Source organism: Typopeltis vanoorti, chromosome 15 (assembly GCF_054136105.1).
Source record: "Typopeltis vanoorti isolate ZY-2024b chromosome 15, IOZ_Tvanoo_1.0, whole genome shotgun sequence".
Taxonomy (NCBI): domain Eukaryota; kingdom Metazoa; phylum Arthropoda; class Arachnida; order Uropygi; family Thelyphonidae; genus Typopeltis; species Typopeltis vanoorti.
The window spans coordinates 97,591,824-97,612,844 of NC_143563.1; the positions used below are offsets into that span (position 1 = coordinate 97,591,824).

At 37.0% G+C, this 21,021-nt stretch overlaps 1 protein-coding gene across 1 annotated transcript in view; it reads left to right on the forward strand.

The window, feature by feature from the left end:
* Nucleotides 1-19,637, forward strand: part of LOC150099015 (uncharacterized) — a 62,446-nt gene extending 42,809 nt beyond the window's left edge. Inside the window, exons 2-3 of the mRNA XM_090405051.1 lie at nt 439-504; nt 16,073-19,637. Of these exons, the coding sequence (XP_090261177.1) occupies nt 439-504; nt 16,073-18,063 (2,057 nt within the window). The 3' untranslated portion in view covers nt 18,064-19,637. The remainder of the gene's footprint in view (nt 1-438; nt 505-16,072) is intronic.
* Nucleotides 19,638-21,021: the final 1,384 nt, after the last annotated feature.

The window sequence follows — 21,021 nt, forward strand, 5'->3', positions numbered from 1 at the left end:
TCTCAATATGGAATCGCTGTTGACCTGGAGTGGCCCCATTTGTCAAACAAATAACCGTGCAACATGGCATCCTATCACAACGCTTCTTTCAAACTCCTTCAGTTCCCTTCTCGCGGCCATTTCATCCGAGCACCGTTGCACTAACCTGAGACCATCCTATTCCTCCAATTTATACAAGTTACAAACACGTGATTCGTTTATATGGTACGAGGCACCTTGCCAATAGGGTGTCCGCTGACTTCTTTCCCGGCAGTGTATTTAAACATTTTAGCAACATTTTCATATTAAACTTAGCACCAAACTTTTTAATCGCTCTTCAGTTAAAAGGATGAATGAATGAGAAGGTAAGAAAAGAGAAAGAGAGAATGCAATGTCACTTTAAGCTTGAATCTTGAATTCTGTGCGTGATCATTTGTTTTCTTTTTTTCTTTTTTCAAGGTAGGAGAGAGTGTAAGAATGAGCTAAAAGCAGAAAGGCTGCTAGCTGGTAATGAATACATGCCCGGTAAGTCATCTTCCATTGCCTAACATTTCCTCCTTTTACTAACATGATATAAAGCAGAAATACTCTCACAGAAGTCCGATGTCTTGGAATTTTATGCCTCGTGGCCGCAATCTTAAGTCTAAATTATCATAAAGTTAATGCGTGAATGCCTTTAATCAGAATTTTATATAGTCTATATTAAAATACTATGCACCGTATTAAGGATAATTTTATGTACGTGGGCTGTTCAATAAATAATAAGACTAATTTTACTGTAGCGAAACCACTCATCACAATATTAATTTCTGTGGAATAAAGAAATGTTGCTGTCTGTATTAACAAAAGAGGTGGATAGATGGCGTATACGGGCTGATGTGCCAGAGTGTCACGTGACTAAACGCAAGTGCTCATCGGCGCGCCTACGAGGTGCGACCAGTCTTCGAAATGGAAGCGTCCTTGGAACAGCGTTATGCGATTAAATTTTGTGTGCGTTTGCAAAAATCGGCATCGGACACTTTTAACATGATACGCGAAGCTTTCCACGATGAAGCAATGTCGAGAGCAAGTGTTTTTCGTTGGCATAAAACTTTTAAGGAAGGAAGGCAAAATGTGGAAGATCTTGAACGTGAGGGAAGACCTTCAACGTTCATCACAGAGACAATGATCAACACAGCAGCGATTATCATCAAGCACGTGAAAAGGAAGCGTCCATTGCTGAAGAATGGCTTCTTATTGCACCACGATAATGCAAGGCCACACATTGCTGGTTGTGTAGTGGACGTTTTGCAGAAGAATAACACAGATATCCTACCACACCCTCCATACAGTCCTGATCTCGCACCGTGCGATTTCTGGCTGTTTTCTCAGCTCAAGAAACCACTAAGAGGCCGCCATTTCGAAAGCAACAAAGCATGTGTAAAAGCTGTGGAGGCGGTTTTGAAAGAACTCTCAAAAAACGGACTCTCACATGTGTTTAAGAAGTGGACGCAACGTTGGGACAAATGCATCGCGTCTCACAGTAGTTACTTCGAAAAAGACCATGTAAATGATGACGATTAAAGGTAATCTGTTTTCTGTATAAATATAGTCTTATTACTTATTGAACAGCCTACGTAATTTAGTTTAAAACAGCGGTCGAGAGAATTGGGAGTGTTACACCTTTTTGAGTGTTCACATATTTTGATGCCTTTTTTCTCAAGGTTTGAAAATATCCTGAATTCGAGGAGCATCTATAGTTCAGTTGGTATCTAAGATGGCCTTTGGTTGGAAAGACCCTGGATTGAAAAGTTCTTATTCGAACTTAGTCGAATAAGAATAATTCGGTCTTAGTCGAACCTTAAATGTTGCTATAAGTTTTTTTACATCTAAGATAAGAACCATTGTAATGTTTTTCAACTAAAGATGATTAGAGCCTGTCTCATACGGAAGCACGTTGCTGTTTTTTTTTTTTTTCTCACAATGCAGATAAACCATCCTGGTTGGTTGTTCAGTCTCATGGTGTTGAAAAATTTAGTTCATTCTCCCGTAAAACACACGAACCAGGCAGAGAAAACACTCACTTACACTTGCGAAACTTTACGTGTACAGTTTTTATTAGGATAGATAGCCCCGGGCACTAATCAATTACTGATTCGGCATTCTTTTCCGATTACAACTTGTTTCAATGGACCTAGCCAATATTCGGCATACAATTTAAGAAGCCATAAAAGATCACTCCTATTCAGCATAGGCAGTGTCGAAAACCATTTTAATGCGTACTAGAATAAAGCAGTGCAGAATAAGGGGCCGAAATTCTGGCATATAAGAAATGCTCTCTTATATGCCATAGGATCATCTAGAGAGAGAGATGGAGACCGAAGTCGTGTCGGCAGTTAAAATGTTTATGGCATACACCACTTTTTGTTTGTCCAGCCAATTACTTGATGTTAGTGAAATGCCAAAAATGCGATAATTAATATATTTGCCTACATATAAACTTTCCAGGCTTGTAATGTTATACGTATGAGAGCCAACTTACCTCTCGTTGCATCGATATGTATGACCGTTTATCCGCCCCCTCCTTTTAAATTCAGATCATGATAGGGTGTAAACCCATTGTGTATTTAGTGCAACGGGTAGGGTAACCGGAAACTGTGTCCTAGAGATCAAACATACGATGAAGTTCATCTACCACCTAATGACATTTACAAACACCAAAGGAATAGAATTGAAAGTCACAGACCTTGGTTGGAGACAGCAGATAAGCTCTTCACTCAGCAAAGCAGGCTGACAACTAAAGCATATTTTTGCGACGTTCATTGTGCAAACAACTGCCCACAGGGAGCAGCACTAAGCCATCACATTTCTTGTTTTCAATCAAAGCTGAGGCAATTATATATTTGCCACTAAGCTTCGTTGTTCTCCTTCCTCCGTCCAATCTACATCTATACAAAAATTCGGCACATTAATATATGTCATATGTTTATTTATATATTTATCACGAGTAGAAAATAGCAAGCCCAGCGCCTCGTAATCCCACTGTTGCAGTTTATACAGGAACAAAACCGAACCGTACTCTAAAATCCACTGGCCTAAAGATTTGGAAAATCTTTAGACTTTAAATTCGACCTTAATTATCTAATAAATGAGTATACTTTTAAAAATTCGTTTACTGATCTTCACTCATGTCTTGAGAGACACTGTCGGTCTAATTGATCTTACCTTCCTTAACTTTCATACGAATTCCGATTGTACATTAACGTATATGTATTTATTTCATGTAACTTCCACAAACCTCTGTTTAGAAATTGGGCCTTTAAAAGTGGGAAATTGTTTTCCCCACTTCTAAGAAGTCGGAAAATAATAATAATTACAATCCAATCAGATACACTTTATGAGAGTTGCATGAAAATTCAGCTACGAATAACTGGACGATACTTGCTACTGTGGTGGCGTGGATTAGTGAAGTACAGCATAACGTAGAAACGGATGAGAGGCGACGTCGACAATATTTTTGTCATCACATAATTACTGTCACCCGTGCATCAATAAAAAGCAGCTGTTTTTGAAAAAAAAAGTTTTAATTATTACGTCATTATGTGTATATTATTAAAGTACAAGATTGGATCCATTGGTTTCACCATAATACTCCGAAGTTACTAATATGGTGAAGCAGCTTAAAGAAAAATTCATGTTCTTGGTTAATGAGTGCACAGTAGGTTAGATAAATGGACATAATTTTATTTGAAACACTGTTTGATCATAATATACGAGATAGCCATTTGTGAAGACAGAAGTGTTGGATATAAGACTTCAGATTTTGAGGTTAGGTTAAAATTATTAAAGAGATCATAGGAGGAAAGGAAATGATGCATAGCACCAATGGGGAATAGAAAAGTCTTGCTTATGTGTTATCAAAGTGCTATGAAGTGATCTGGAATGTTTCCTTGATGATTGTATAACTCTGCTCGAAACTATAGACGAGAGAGCACTTCTATTAAAGTGTGTTGTGCAACAATGACGGTAATGTTTGGGTCTTGTAGATCATAAACTTCTGTGCAGCTTCTATTCGCATGTGTGAGCTTCCCTTTTCGCATTACGTTTGAGTGTGTGTTACAAGAGCCTATAAACAAATACTCAACAACGTTCTCCTTTGTTCCCATAGGCCACTTTCAAGAATATTGCGAAATGGGAAGAAGGAATAATAATTTTTTATTGGTCCGTATTAAGAAGCCTCTTGAACGCGAGGGTCTGTGATTATTTGTCAATTTTATGAATCTAGAGTAGGAATGTTTATTTTAAAACAGAGCAGCGTTTTTAAGTATGTACATACGATAACATGCACACAAGTAGGCAACGATGTATTTTGATTTGGCTCATGATAATGAAACTGAATTTCATTATCATGAAAATTTTAATAAAGAGGGCATTATCAACTTCCTCGTATAAGTAAAATTACTGATTATAACCATTAGAGTTTAGATCACATCAATGACGTATTCGGTCAAGCAGTGTTCCTCCTTGAAATATCTTGCTTTAGTCGAACGTCAAACATTATGAATGGTCAGTGTGCACACCATAGCGCTGTCTACAGATGTATCAAACGTGAAGAAATTACATTCAGTTCCCAATGGTGAATATTATTTACTCCGAAATACCAAGGATTTGTGTTAATTTCAATATCTATAGTTGAATTTTGACAGTTTTCGGGAAGGGTAGTTATTTCATGCTTAATGTTAAATTTTACATTCTTTCGTGTTCATTTGTGGACGCCAGGTTGAATTTTTTTACATTGTCGAAGATGAATTTCATGCGTATTGTTTTATTTTACATTCTGGGAGACGTTAATATCAGCAAATGTGTTTATTTTTCACTTTTGGAGATAGTAATGTCAGATGATATCGTATACCTGATAGTAGTTAGGAAATAGAATCGTAGACGTTAATTTCAAACATTGTTTTATTTTACATTCTTGGATTTCATTCTTTGGACATTTCAGAGCAATTTTTGGATTTCGTGTTATTGGATGTTCATTTCAAACCTATTATTGTATTTTACATTCCTCTCTGTTAATAATTGCACACCTATTATTGTATTTTACATTCCTCGCTGTTAATTACAGGCCTATTGTTGTATTTTACATTCCTCGCTGTTAATTACAGGCCTATTGTTGTATTTTACATTTTACATTCCTCGCTGTTAAATTTCAGATCTATTGTTGAATTTTGCATTTTTATGTAAGTCATCTGTTTACTTAACATATTTCACTTAACTGCATACCATGTTTTACTCTTCGATAACGTGCTCTTTTCTGATAGCAGTTTGGTTAAGTAGGAAATGAATAATTCTGAAATCTTAGAATGATTTGCTTAATTTTTCAAGTCTAAATGTCTGATTCATTAAAAATATATTATTTTACTTTTCGTTCTGTAGTCATTGCTGTTTGACGAGTAAATTCCCAGAAAGAAGAGCAATGTGATACACGGTTCTCATTATTAAACTGAAATATCGCTTAATCTTTCTTGTAATGTTGAGTATTAATTAACCGGTAGAACTTAGGAGGTTGCTACTACTACTTAGGCCAAACGACTTGCAACGCTTCACTAACTACCAAAAGGTTTCACGATAATTGGGAAACTAAAATGAGAAAAGTGTAACTTAAACCTATTAATGTATCTACTTCTCGGTAAGGAAAAGAAAATGAAGAAATTTATCAAAAGAAAGAGTAATAACATGCCTTATATCATCTTCACATACAAACACATGTGCTTAAATGCATCCTAAAACTAAAGTTTTAATTTAAATTTTCGTGGGCGGATTTGGTGTTTGATTTACAAAACTTTAATGGATTATTTAGCAAGCCATTCAGAATATAGGAAATTACAAATGGTCATAGCATCCGACTAATGCCATGTTGGGGAATAGGTATTGAAACATGTCTTGGCGGTACACTGACGCGATAGCTTCACAACCATCTGAAGAAGATGAATAACGGTTACAAATCCATACATCTATCTTTGTCTTCTCTGCAGTGCTTCTATTTGTAGGCAAATCTATAGGTGCATGCATATATACATAGAAAGAAACGGCAAATTTCTCAGAAATTTTACATAAGTTTTTTATGTATGAATTTTTCGTTCTTTTTCTAACAGTCCAACTGTGTATATAAGGTGAGTGTTTTTTAAGGAACGAAATACAGGGAAACCGACAAAGAATGCAATAACAGATCAATATCTGATAGTAGTTTTTTGTGATTTAATTCACACTGGATATTTTTGGATAATATATTAATATATTAATTAATAGAACAAGTAAATAATAATCTACATCGTCAATGCTATTCGTATTTTATCAGTTACCTTGAGCCTTTAAGGAACTAACTTTTCTGAGCAATTTTGAAGTCTTCCGCATCTTTAAAGAAATAAAAAAAGAAAGAAAAGATCTTACCATGAGATTTTAATTAACCAATGTACAACTTCAAGTGGAACTTCAAAATTTCGATGGGTAACTATACAAAAGAGAATAAAGAATCTTTTGTTATTAGCTTGTCTTGATCTACTTTACTTCCTCTCGTATCCCCCTTCTTGTACTGTATGCTATACATATGTTAATCACTACACATGTTTACAAGCGCCTAATCAATCACGTGGGACAGCGTGACGAAACACAGTATGGAGTGAATCAAGTGTTGTGTGACAGGCATGATTACGTAACAATACTCAGTGAGCATAATAGCAAATCACGAGAGAGGACTGTAACAGAAGATGTGTTCTGTTCAAAGGGATTTTTTTTAAAGGACTCACTTCATTCTTACGTCATACAGACATGAATCCTGTATTATAAAAATACTGCATTCTTTTCATATTTTTTGTTGAATTCACCCTCCCGATATGAAAAGACCCCACTTGACCCTTACCGCTAGGTGCCGCCTTCAAGGTAATTGCATACATACGGCCATAGCTCCGAGTCACATTGGGGTTATCATTTTGATGTTAAACTGTCAAACCATTCCAATAAATAACTTGCTTCCCACAGCGCCATTCGACAAAGCAAAGTAGACCGTACACTCCTGATCTTTCTCCTCTACCTCCCCCTTTTCATGATCCTTTATGTGACATCCGGGGAGTAGATATTACCTCCGACTTTTCATAATCGGCTACAGAGCATGCGCACGTATTCATAAGCAACCATAAAAGTGTCACTTAGAATATTAATCCATGTTTTTCCGAGTAGGGAAAAAATATTTCATATAGAACTGCAAGATTTGGTAGTTCTGTAAAAAAAAAAATCGAAAATTTTATGATGAAATATTCTAAAACAGAATAGAAACAGAATGAGAGTCTTGATTATGTAACTACACGGAATAAATATATGGATCGATACTGTAATGCAATTATGTATTCCAGAATGTCTACAATGTATTTTAAAATAATAGCAAAATGCATATGATGAGTCCATTGAAAAAGGGGATCACAATAAATGATCTGCAGTTTCTAGATAACGGAGAAAAAGACTCATCTTTATGTAATAAGGAAGAAACTAAGAGTGTGTCAAATGAATTATTCAGGTTGTTAAAGTATTTTTCTCTTGTGCTGCTATCCTGGAGTCCTCTGAATATGTAGATGTGAAGACACGAGCAAGAAACAACGACCTATGACAAAACTTCATTACAGTAATAGTGCTTCAAAAGGGAGATGCACTATTACTGTTTTTCGGAAAAGCAAGCGCCTAATATACGCATTTACGGAAGGGCGTTCCGATGCTGTTTACTCGACGACACCATTTTAATTATAATATTTGGATCTTTGACTGCAATAAAAGGTGTCTCACGCGCACACACCTTTTCCTTTATTTTCCACATTTCAAAAAAATCGTTCCTAGTATACATTATCATCGCATCAGTAGCACAGTCAGAATGCACGTTGAAACTAAGTTCAAATTCTGTGCAGGAGGCAAGACAATTTTCTAAGAGGTTTTCAAATGACAAGAGTTAGTCTCATGCAGAAGCACAAGACATTTTCCTTCCGAAAAAGACAAGTGGATTTTACTCCGACCAAACAGACAAACCAACCGTAGAACACACACATCTAATACACGTGATATGCTGTCATCATCGCCTCCATAATTTACGTCAAACCAAACAGAAGAAAAGACATCTATAATTAATTAATCCAAAAGAGGAATATCAATCAATTTATTATAATTTATTCGAGGCTGCGGTGATATATTTAAGTCAGATTTAACAATCGATTATTGTATGGATTTCTTGAAACAAACAAGAGATGACGCATCAGTTAACAATACATCGTATCCAATAATGATCAGATCAGATCAACAATGACTTTCTGGATACCAATTACTTAGCTATTTTAATTGTTTTAAAAGGAATGCTTATCTGTTGTTATTGATGATATAACAATAATTAGAGGCATGTATTCTACATGCCTCTAAGATTAGAACCTTATGGAAAGAATAAGGGTCGATTTTTATAGATTTAGAATATGGTTTTAAGTAAAAGCTTCGATGATAATTTGTATTAGCGGAAGTTTCCTTAATTACAATAAGAAATCTTCAAACACTGTTATGGCCCCCCAGCATTCTCTAAACAACATACAAAAACACAATTCTAAAAAAATACAATTACACAAACGCGCGCGAGCACATACAGAATAATTCTTTGTTCCTCATTCCTCTGTAAACTTATTCTGTTACAAAGTCAACCGTCCAATGATGAGATGCCTCTCAGGATAGGTCCCATATTTTTCTTATCTTTAATCTAATCTCTCTAACTCACAGATCAGCGTATTCTATTTCTAGGTTCCACTTTACGGTATCCTAAATCAGGAGCTGTTAAGGACACAGCGTGGAGTTCCACTTAGACTCTTAAGTATATTTTCATAAGTAATACGTGTCAGAGCCCCACAGAATGTTTGTGTTTTTGTAGAGAGATAAACAACAGCAGAGAGTGAATTCGGGATATGCTGAGAAGGGAACTCACAGTTGCTTGGAGCACTTAAAACACACGCCAGTCTGAATTCTTTTGGCCTCTCTAAATTTTGCCTTCTCCGCCAAGTGCTGGAACACTTCCCAGGGCATCTATCACCGACACTTCCATCCTTCCTTGGCTGTCAGATCCCTTACCCACGATGTCCCTTTTACAGTTAAATACAAACGTAAAGACTGCAACAAAGTTTCCCATGTTTAACTTGAGAAAACGGAGCAAATGAGACGGGGGGGGGGACGACAGCCTTTAAGAAAGAGGGGAAAAAAGAATGGAGAAATCCAGATAAGAAGCGAACTTCTCTTACTTTCTGTCATTCGAAGCCTACAACAAGAGACTTGGTGTAGACAGTAGCAGTGTTCCTCTTTTACGGCTTTCTTAGGTCACCGGGCTTGGGATAGATACGTCTGGTATTTGTTGGCAAGAACAAAACCCTCCCTCAGATGTCTTCTGTCATGTCTGGAGACGAAAATAGTGGGGAAAAAAGAAAAGGTCTTCGAAAGGATGCAAGACATAAAAAAGACTCTCTGATAATTAAATTGAAAAAATTTGTTCGTAAAATTTGCAATTTTGAGGTGTAGTCACTACGTAAATGCAAAAACTGACATATTTTAGGACTTCTTTTCGCATGCGTAAAAATATCCGCTGTCTTCTATTACATGTGGCAAATACTAATTGCACACAGTGAAGATGCAAAATGATCGAGCTATGAATAGTAGTTACCTGTGCTGTATTAAAAATACGAACGATTATGGAGGTGATCCGCTGAGCCTGCGCAATGAATCACTTCCATATTTGATTGTTAATTTAGAACACACAAAACATCCAAGCTTGACATAAACGTTATGAGTTACGACGTACAAAACGATCTAATTGTTGCTTATACATTGTTGCTAACAAGCTGAAATCTGATCTTTTTTTCCCATCTAGCGGTAGCCATTGCTAACATAACTCATTAATATCTATTGTAACTACACGTCTATTCTAATACCATTTTATACTTGTTTTATTATTTATAGGCTATCGCATTTCTCTTTGTTTACTGTTTCGTTCTATATGTCTCGTTCGTTGTCTGGTTCCACAACACTCCATATTTAGGCCGTCTATTTTAGGGAATTATTGTACCCAAAAACCTTCCGCATCAAAGCAGGCGGTACGTATTTCTATAAATAATTTTAATTACTGAATATCGCCATCTCACGAGTATTATTCTCATTATTTCCTCTATCGTTCTAACAGCTAATGTTATTATTTTTCCTTAAATAACTGTATCTCTTTATTCGTGGTCCAATATATTCTTCACGACTTACTAATATTTTCTAAAATATTAAAGAATCTAAAAAAAGTATATAAAAAATATAAAATAAAAACAAATTCTAAATATGTATAATAAATGGTTCTGGTTTCTTGACGATCATAGCAATAGATTTTGCTTATGAGAAACACGCACTAAGATGGTGCCGTTTTCATGGCAAACAAGTTCAGCTTTCATTGTTTCATAGAAGCTATTGTTGCCATACGAACATATAACAATAGGCTCTGTTGTTGTCAAGGTAACACTACAATCAAAGTATTGCATATTTCTGAATTCACAGTATCTCGTGGGCATTTGAAGGAAAGACATGTGCCTCTGGATTACAGAGAGAGTCTGCTGTCTGATTCCGTCAAAGTATCCGGACTTGTATATGAGCTTTTCAACTAAAGGTAAGTTAGCCAGTTTCATGCGGAGATAACAAAGATATCAGAGGACTACTGAACATACTATTGGCAGACTGGACATACTTGGTTGTATTTAAGCAAAATAATTCAAATGAATTCACAATATACTCCAAAATGAAAAATTTCATAAATTGTTCTAAGGAGATGGAAGTTTTTTTTTTTTTTTTTTTTTTTTTGTGGAAAGATGCATATTTAGTTTACATGAGTAAATAAATAAATAAACAGAATTTTACGTTAATTTTTAAACCATTTCCTTCTTTAAAGCATTTTAATTAGTGAAGACAAGAGGGTTCTTTATATTTCATCGCTGAAGAAGTTTCAACATCTGCAGTTTGTAAATTTAAATCGATCGTCAACTCAAGTTTTTCCCTACTGATATTTCGTCCTGTAATGCATTAGTCGACTGAAAATTAACGTAGAATTAAATTCAAATACTCAAAATGCCTTCGAAGCTCAACGAAAGTATTGCCTAAAAGGCAATTTCTTAACAATGTTAGCTTGACCCTCTGAATCTTATAAGCATTCCACTCAAGACGAATTTCTTTCTTTTTCTATCTTAAGTGACAGATTAAATCTCTAAATAGGTGGGATCGAAATTAAAAAAAAAAAAAAAAAGATAAGAAAAAACGAAAACCCGAAACAATCATTCGGAATGGAACCAACCGCTACTAAAGTACGAAAACAATCGCGATATTCGTAAAGATATTGCAAGTGGTGCCAAACTGGATTTTCTCACCATCCCTACAATTACATTACCGTTATATTTGTTTCCTTTGCAAAGAAAGAAAGAAAATGAAAAAGAAAAAATGCAATAAAATTCCCCGAAGACTGTTGGAGAGAGAGAGAAAGAGAGAGAGAGAGAGAAAGAGATTCTGGCTTTGACGATAACAGGATCAGAAGACAAAATGGGTTCGGTTTAACTTTTCTTCTCTGGACGCTATCGATAAATGACACCTGTTCCTGACAGCCGCATAAATTAGTCGGCGGCGGGAAATTACACTCCGCTTCATTTACATTCCAAATGAGCTTAACACCAACCACGTGACCAAAAGAGGAATTTGTACCGAGAGTATTTTTTTTTTTCTTTAAATCTTCGATCAGAAAGCAGCCACTGCTTTCAACCGTCCCCCCCTTCACTTTCATCCCCTTCAAATTTCTCCCTTTTGCTATGTAAGATAATATATTAATATATGTCTAGTTGCGACTTTGGATTCTAAGCAATCACGTGACCTTCAACGTCCTACTGAGTTCCCACTAAATGTGCTGGAATTTACCAAGTAGGATTATTCATTTATGAACATCGTGGTTTAAAGTTCCAAGTACTGAAAATGCTGGAAAAATAATCACTTTCATTTCAACGTATTTTGAATAATTTGAGGATGAAAAGAATAAATACATTAAAAAATATTAATATATTTGTTCTTTAGCGGAACTGCTCATTCTTCTAAGAATGAGGAAGTCTGCTGCGGATGAAAATAGCTACTCCTAATACAACTACTGCAGATATGAAAAAAAATGTATTTTTTCTTATGAAAAAAAAAAACTGGATAAATGCTGCGTTATACCTAACACCCATGCAGCCACAGTTGTTCTTATAGTTAATATATGCAAATTGCTCTATTTTTTCTTAAGACCTTGGGGTTTTCAATTATTATTCTTACTAACAATAGTATTCAACAATGCACCGCAACACACCCCACTCCAATGATTAACTCTCTTATTGGAGAGATGACGGCAAAGTGCAATTTTTTGAAGTGCTGTTCAACTCTGAAGTATTAGCTCTAAAACAAATGATTCATCTGATTCTTGAGAAGCTGTAAATTAATTACTAGTACTTCCCATATAAAAATATCTGAGCTTCCAGGAAAAATCTAACCCCTTCATCTGAGAATGAGGAACTCCGCTTAGGCTGAAAAATAGCTACTGCTATTTTTCATACGAAAAATTTATTTTTTTTCGTATGAATCTAGCATGACCAACGAAAAACACTGTCGTGCTAAAATCTCCAAACATTAAATTTTATTTTAAGGCTGTTTTACAGTTTGAATACCATGTTTAAACTCATTTCATATTCTTTATTCGCATATTTCCTTTATGTCGACTTGCATAACGCTTAACTTCCTTTATAAGTAACCAATGTAAAGTAGACTCTGCACACGCTCGTGCTATTTGTGCTGCAGTGTTTTATTTATCTATTTTTTTTTTGAGAGAGAGACAGAAAATTTCTTGTTAAATCTACAGCAATCTACAGGAAAGCCCTCTGCCAATCAAAAAAATCCCAAAGGATTTTTTTGCTTTCAGTGCTTTCCTGTAGAGAATGCATTTTCCTTTCCTTTACTTACTAACTAGGACGCTCCCTTTTGGGAGATCTTCTTATACAGCTACTAAGAAAACTTTAAGAAAACTTCCCGTTTAGCTTTGAACTTTTATTTTTCTTCTTTCGGAAATGTTTTGGTTCTTTCTGTGACTAATTCGTGGTGCTTTTGTTTGTTGAAAACAATTAATTCCGAAATTATATTCAATATGAATTATCTGCAGTTGATTATTGATCAGACTATAGTTAACAATACATATTTTTTATAATAATGCTGATAGTGTGACAACAATTAATACAATAATGCACTACGATCAATTGTTGCAATTGACAACAATGATGATAAATTCCTAATAGAACAATTATCATGATACCTAAGAATTTAAGCCTTCATTTGCAAGTACGTTTTGTCCACGGTAATGTGCTAATTAATAAAATAAAAAACGAAGGTAAAAAGAATAAATAATTAATAAAAGAATGACTCTAACTGAGGTATGATTATATGTTTACCGTACTATCTTTCAAATAAAGAATATAAATTTCATTACATCTCATGGTTAAGTGGTTGAACTACTATCGAAATGGAGGGAAAAATCACAATAATGATAAGTGAAATGTCAACAATAGATAACTAAAGTGTAATCCTTTATCTTGGTAAAGAGTCAAGTCTGTTAGCGAGAATCAGAAGAGCTACAGCAATTAATCTGTGTTATTTCCTACTTTACGAAAATAAATCTGCACAACCTTTCTACAAAAATATCAATTAGCCTCGCTAGATGGCGTTGGTAGTAAGAGTGTCTGAAGATCAAGAAGCGCTTGCATTTTTGAAAGCTTGTTTTCTTGGGGAACTAGCGATGAAGAATGATTGCTTCGGAGAAGCACAGGAGAAGTGAAAGAGGTGTATGCTTGACTTTTAATGACTTCCATGTGCGTACTTAGTGAGGTTAAATAGAAAATTACGAAATGAAAACAACAGTTTTATGAACATTTTATTATAAATAAGTGTCAAATGTAGACAAATGATGAATAATTGGAAGTTGTAAATCACATTGTTGCTTATAAATAATTGCAAAAATTATATTCTAAAAATTCAGGAAAAGATCCGAAGGCTCTGAAATGGAATATCTCGTTATGGAATGGTTGCAAGAACCACTCCAGAACAAGATGTTCATATGACTTTCATGATTTCAAGAGCCATTCAACGCGACTTCCGAATCCACGTAAAACCAAATTAACACCATTTCAAGAAACATTAATTTAATAACCACATTAACATGATTTCAAGAACCATTCAAGAACCATATTAACATAATTTTAAGAATCGTTCAAGAACCACATTAGCATGATTTTAAGAACCACATTAACATAATTTTAAGAACGTTCAAGAACCACATTAGTATGATTTTAAGAACCATTCAAGAACCACATCAACATAATTTTAAGAACGTTCAAGAACCACATTAACAAGATTTCAAGAATCAAATTAACATGAGTTCAAGAAGACATTAACATGATTTTAAGAACTAAATTAACATGAATTCAAGAAAATTCTAAAACCAGCATTAGTATTATAAAACATGATTTCCAGAACCATTCCGGAATCGGATGATTCAAGAACTTGTGGCATCAAGAACGCCCAGTCCGGAATTAAGAGGTCTCGTTTTGCGAAACATCAGCCACTGTTGTGAGATGAGCTTATTTGGTGAGGAGGATTAACACAGCGGACGTTACTTCCGTAATAGGAGACTACGACTGAAGCCAGGGGAGGTCTCCGTATGAAGTGATTACGTTAGGGGGTTCCTACTTGTATACAATAATCTGTACTGGGATCGTAGGCTTCACTTAGTACTCGCCTAAACTTCTGATTCCGCAGTTTTCTGACTAATGCCGTTCCGATTCTCAACAAACTGGCTTTAGGATAATGAGGGAGAGTAGGAACTGCCACAAGTTCCAAAACTAATCTGTTAATGTCATTAAAGTGGGCATGTAAATCGAAGTTAACCGGAGGGTTAACACCACTCAAATACGTATTAACTGGTGTCTGTAATAATCCATTTCTCTGTATGGCAGGTTTCCAGTGTATTTGGAGTCGTTGTTGGCCATAATTACAATCTCGTCTAGAATAATACTGCAGTATTAGATGAATAATAGATTACAAACATTCAGTATCCGCGCGTCATTTCAGTTTAAAGTAACGATCTTCCTAAAAGAGACTCCATAATAAAAATTAAATTTGAAATGTGATATGATAAGAGATCAAATAAATATTTCTAGGACTGTTCTCAACAGCTGATTCTCTCTAACCCGTTCTTTATTTACATTACTATTTTCCTAGATATATTTTGTTTAATACAACTAATAATATTCAGTAATTGCATTTTTAATTCAAAATAATGTATTTTTAGATGCAAGTTTTTTTATTTATTATTATTGTGATTATCATTGTAAATCTGCAAAAAAAACGAATCTTATTATGTACATGTTTTAGAATATTAATATTAATTTAATAAATGTTATTGGTGAAAAATCGAACTAAGTTCTTAAAAATATCCCGAAAATATATCAGTCTTTTCCCCCCCCCCCCACATTTATCCTAAAAATATTCAAGTTTTAATCCGTATCTGGAAACCAGTAGATTTTTCATTTCTACTTATCCCATCTATTTCGACTGATGGTTTGATTAAAATAATATTCACCCGTATGAATACTGAAATCGCAAAACTGATTTCAGATAGACCACTTAATCTGTTTCGGAGCATTTCCCCCATTCGGTTTCCTCCAAATCGCTTTATAAGTATATTTACTTTATTAATTAGTATTAATAAGACCCTTGATTTATGTGCAAGTTGCATTTTTCTGTACTTGGGCCCACTTCGAATTGAAATAACATTAAGTGGCCCCTGCAGAGATTGGGACTTTCTCCTTAATGAAGCACCGCATTAGGTTTAATTGTTAATTACTCAAAATAGCAATAAAGGAGTTGATTGAGCTGAACTTACTGAATTTATGTGTTGATTGATTTACGTTTTGATGTGTTATTTATTGTTGTGTTTTCTCTCTTTCTTTTCTTTTTTCAGAGAATACCGACAATGGGATGCCTCGCAGGCTGCGAACTGCGTACACCAACACTCAGCTACTGGAACTAGAAAAGGAGTTCCACTTCAACAAGTATTTATGCAGACCCCGAAGGATCGAGATCGCCGCGTCTCTCGACTTGACTGAACGCCAAGTCAAAGTGTGGTTCCAGAACAGACGCATGAAGCACAAGCGGCAGACAATGATGAGCAAAAACGGGGACGAGAAGAACGGTTCCGGAAGCAATGGTGACGGTAGTGAGTCAAGCAGCGGCAGCAGAGGAACGCCTACTGTCAACGGAGGCGAAACGGAGAACAAGGACTCGAACGCCGACGACAGGTCAGCGACGGAGACGTCGTCATCCGTGGGAAGTCCGGAGCAGCCTTCACGAAGCAAGGAACGCGTAAAATCGTCGTCTAACAGCGGAAGTGACACGTCGGCTGACGGCTGCTGCCGGCAGCCTTCCTCACCGGCTACGTCTGAAAGTATTGTCGGCCTGAATTCTTCGGATTCGGAACAGTCTGTATCTCAGCAGCATCACCATTCTCCCTCTTCTCTGTCGGGAGCAGCTGCCACCAACGCAGACGTATCGCCAGTTGCAGCATCGCACGGAAGAAAGAGTCATTCTCCCGGTGACCTCAAATCTCCCAAAGGTGACACAGGCGTCCCGCTATCTACGAACAGTGACAGGTCACTCATATCGACAACTCTAGCCAGCGCTGACGACAAAACTACCCGGATGTGCACTGGCATCACCAACGGACATATCGGCCCATCGACTTCATCTTCCACTCGCAACGCATGCTCTCTCACACCCACGAACAGAAAGATGCCCGAACTGTGTCCCATCGACAGCGGACCTTACTGCAGTCCCGTCTGCAACCATCTCAACTGTTCCCCTAGTCCCAACAACGGTGCTCCGGGCAGTCCCAGCAGCAACTACGTCACCATCAATCCTCCAAGTCACATGTCTTCGTCATCCAACTGTCATCGTCCGAGGAGCTATTCCGGACCCTACATTCCTGACGGTAGCGTCGGGGTAACTGGGTACGGTCAGCCAAGTACACGCGGTGCATCACCCACCATGGTCCCATCGTACTGCTATCGGACACCTCCGCCACCCGCCATGCACTCATCCCCGCAGCCAATGGAGAACGGCTACTCCATGAATATGTCGCATACTTACACGACCAGCACTCCCCACTCGCAGTCTCCTCTCTACTACCCGCCGTCTGGACCTTCCCATGACCAACTCGCCCGCAACCAGCATCCCAGCAACGGTTGCGGCCAACCCACAGCGTCTGTGTGTCCGACACAGCACGTGAACCCAGTACAGGACCACGTGACTCAGATGAGCGGCAACAGTATGTCAATGGCCGGACCGTCTGTGCAACAGAGGTCCTCCATGCAACCCATGTCGCGGTCGTATTCGTACAGCGGGGGTATGGAGCCGCTCACAAACCAACCGCTCTCCCCTACTCAGTCACATCATTACATGCAAGACTACAGGGGAGCCACGCCTGACTACGGAACCGCTACTCGAGGTTACGGATACGAGCAGGACGCAAGCACCATGAATGGAGGCGACCAATACGTGCCGAACAACATCGGCAACGAGAACTATTGTTACAACAACAATTACCGCACGGACGGTTACGAGGACAATTCGCAGACAGTCTACTACGACTTGAGCAACAGCAGCAGCAATAGGGTGCCCGACTACAGCGCCACCGTACCGAAGCAGAACTTCACATCCACCACAAATTACTACGACATGAACGGTTCCGTAGGCGACACGGCCCACATTCCCAACTACGGTCAGTCATCAGACCAGTACAACGGACAGTGCTCGGTGGAGACAGACATGAACTACAACTACTACGACTCAAACGACAACTACTCCAACACCAACAACGCATGCGGCACGAGCGAGTTCAACTTCCTCACTTTGGCCAGCGAGTTTTCCTCTCCCGAGTACTATCAGCTGAGTTGATTCGACGGCCAACCGGAAGTGTAGGTAGAGCCAACAGGAAGTTACGCACCTCCTGTCTTGTAGTGTAGATCAACAACAAACACCTTTCGAACAATAAAGTTCTAAAAATGATGTCAGCGATGTGTGTGTGTGTGTGTGTGTTCGACTAGTTTCACCATGCAAAACTACGATTAGACATCCCACCTCCCCTCAACAGACGGAGCGCATATTTACTTAGAAGCAGTCAAAGCTCCATCTTAATTCGCGGACGGAGATAGAAGAAAAGTGCATTAGACTCCTAATGACAGAAATCATATCCTTGTGTAAAATAACTTTGTAAATTTCTCCCCAAGTGAACTTGAGAGAAGTAAGACAAGAATGTGCCACGTGGTTTATCCAACGCTCTTTCCTCCCTTTATCATCGCAACCAAAAACTACTCGCGACAAATGGTTGCGTAGCCAAAGAATTAAAGATTCATGCGAGCACGACACGAAAGACAGATTATGGAAGCGAGAAGATACTTGAGAGACCTCTTAAGTGGCTCTTCATCAAAACTTTTCATGTCATTGGATATAATCTTACTTTCAGTCTTGCAACTCATCCATTAGAAACTTATGAAATGCCAAATGCTGTTAAGTAACTTTTCAGTGGAAGTATAACTTCCCTCCCTAATGCTTTATAAGCTCCCTCTATAAACACATCCTATCTGTCTCTCTCTCTCTTTCTCTCTGTCAGTCTCTTTGTGTGTGTGTGTGTGTGTGCGTGCGCGCGCGCATCTGTGTGTGAGTGTGTGTATACACGTGATAGAACACCCGGCAGTAGACACAGTGAGAGTAATTACTGCGAGCACCAGCTGTAATTTCATCTGTGTTCGCCAGAAAACCCGCCCCTCCCATCCAGAGAGAAAGGTGGAGTTCTACATCTTCCACCAAAGCAGCTTTGCCCAGAAAACTACGGAACTTCAGCCAAACACGCAACTTGGCTATAATTGGATGATCTTTTCATGCCAGTGAAAGTGATTGTCGATAATACCACGAATGATGCTTTGTATTTTCCCCTTTCTGGCCCTAGGCCTAGCAATACTCTTATGTGCAACATTATGTTTCAAGCTGATGATCACACTTCGTTAAAAAACCAGACTGCAAAACGGTATAAGAGAACTGCTTCTCTTCATATTAAATGGCTTTGTATACGTCATCTCTGGAGCTGCCAAATACTGTTACCTAGCAACCAAACGTTTACTTTCTTTTTTAATTATTGTTTATTTCAACATGTGTAATTGTTGAAAGTTCATTCTTTTTTTGTTGATTGTTATAATTAGACTACACTGCTTTAATAATATTCACATCGGAGAGTAATCAATCATCTGCCCTAACACGAATGACTAAGGCATAAAGATGACTGTCTACAAATGCATATCAGTAGCTACAAAGTGTAGAAGTCATTTAGCTGTTCGAAATGCCTTTGGCATTCTGATTCCTGCTTAGTCATTCACACGATTTGGTCTCATACTATTCATTTATATTTAACTATTTTAATTGCTTATTAACCGGGATTTCAACGTATATTATTGTTTCAAAACTCTTGCATACAATAACCGATCAATGTGTAACTCTACAGTACATGAAGAATATGACGATAGTGCTAAGAAAAGCCAACTTTGTTTAGTTCGATTTCCAACACTTGACTGAGGAACAACAGTGTTAGTTAGTTAATCTAGATTAGCTACATAATCTAACGAACTAAGTAAATCAACTAATGGAATATAAATTTAGTTTCCTTAAGTGTGTCTGTAGTTAGATAAAAAATGGTGTATAATGTTTAAACTTAATATTTATCAAAACATTTTAATAATATAGTTATAAATTAAACTGTATAATAGATTATATTGTTTATTTAAATTAACCAAAAGTTAATATAAAATTCAGTTAAATTTATTTCTGTTAATAATGAAATTCATGATTATTGAATGTACTTGTTCAAGTTGATTATAAATGCTATGTATTGTTAGTGATGTTGTTCAACAATGAATGATCAACTAATGTTCAAATGACAATTAAACCTGATTCAATTGTCGCCGGAGTCATGTGACTAAATGGAGAAAGCAAGAGGTAATTATATTGTTGGCAGCTCCAGTGTTGACCCGAGTGTAAATAGACAGTCAATGTGTGATGAACGAAGAATTTATTCTCTTGTTGGCTTAGATTAAGTGGTGTACAAATCCTGTTGTCACCGTTGTCTGTACTACCGTAGTTGTAAATACCCGTTTGTGACTTTGTAAAAAAAAATCAAGAAAATAATGCGTTATTAAAAACCTGCGCCACAGTAATTCGTTTGGTATAACCAAAGATTATTGTTGTTAGTCTCTTTTCTTCTCATTGTTTAATCATTTTAATCGCTAATTTTAAATATAATTACATTACAACTAATGCTTCTGCTCCAAGACGTTGAAGTTAGCCTTAATCGGTAATTATTCCGTCTCCTAATCTTTTTCCACATCTTCCATATATATAAGCTCATATGGAATGTCTTTATATGATAGTTTTTCCCTCACTATAACATGATACTCTATGTCTATGTAGCACTTCGGTCACGAAGTGCTACATAGACATAGAGTATCATGTTATTTTAAAATATTTTGGTTTTCTCAATGATGATGTGGCCAACAACTAGGTGAGCAATGTTACTAAATCTTTACATATTCAGAAATAATAAATTTGCTTTATTTGCAACAAATGATGAATTACGGCCGAAGCGACTATCCTCTATCTGTTAACTGCGTCTAAATTTCAAGCCAATTTTTCTGTTTTAGCAGGTTGAAAACTCTGCTACCACCGTATTATAACTCACTTTTAGCTGAAAAGTCCGTATGCTATTAGCCCCCAAGTCCGAACGGATAGAACGATGGAGGAACAACTCAAGTGACTGTCTTAATATACAGATACTCGCGCTGTTGCCATCCTCAGAAATTGTAACAA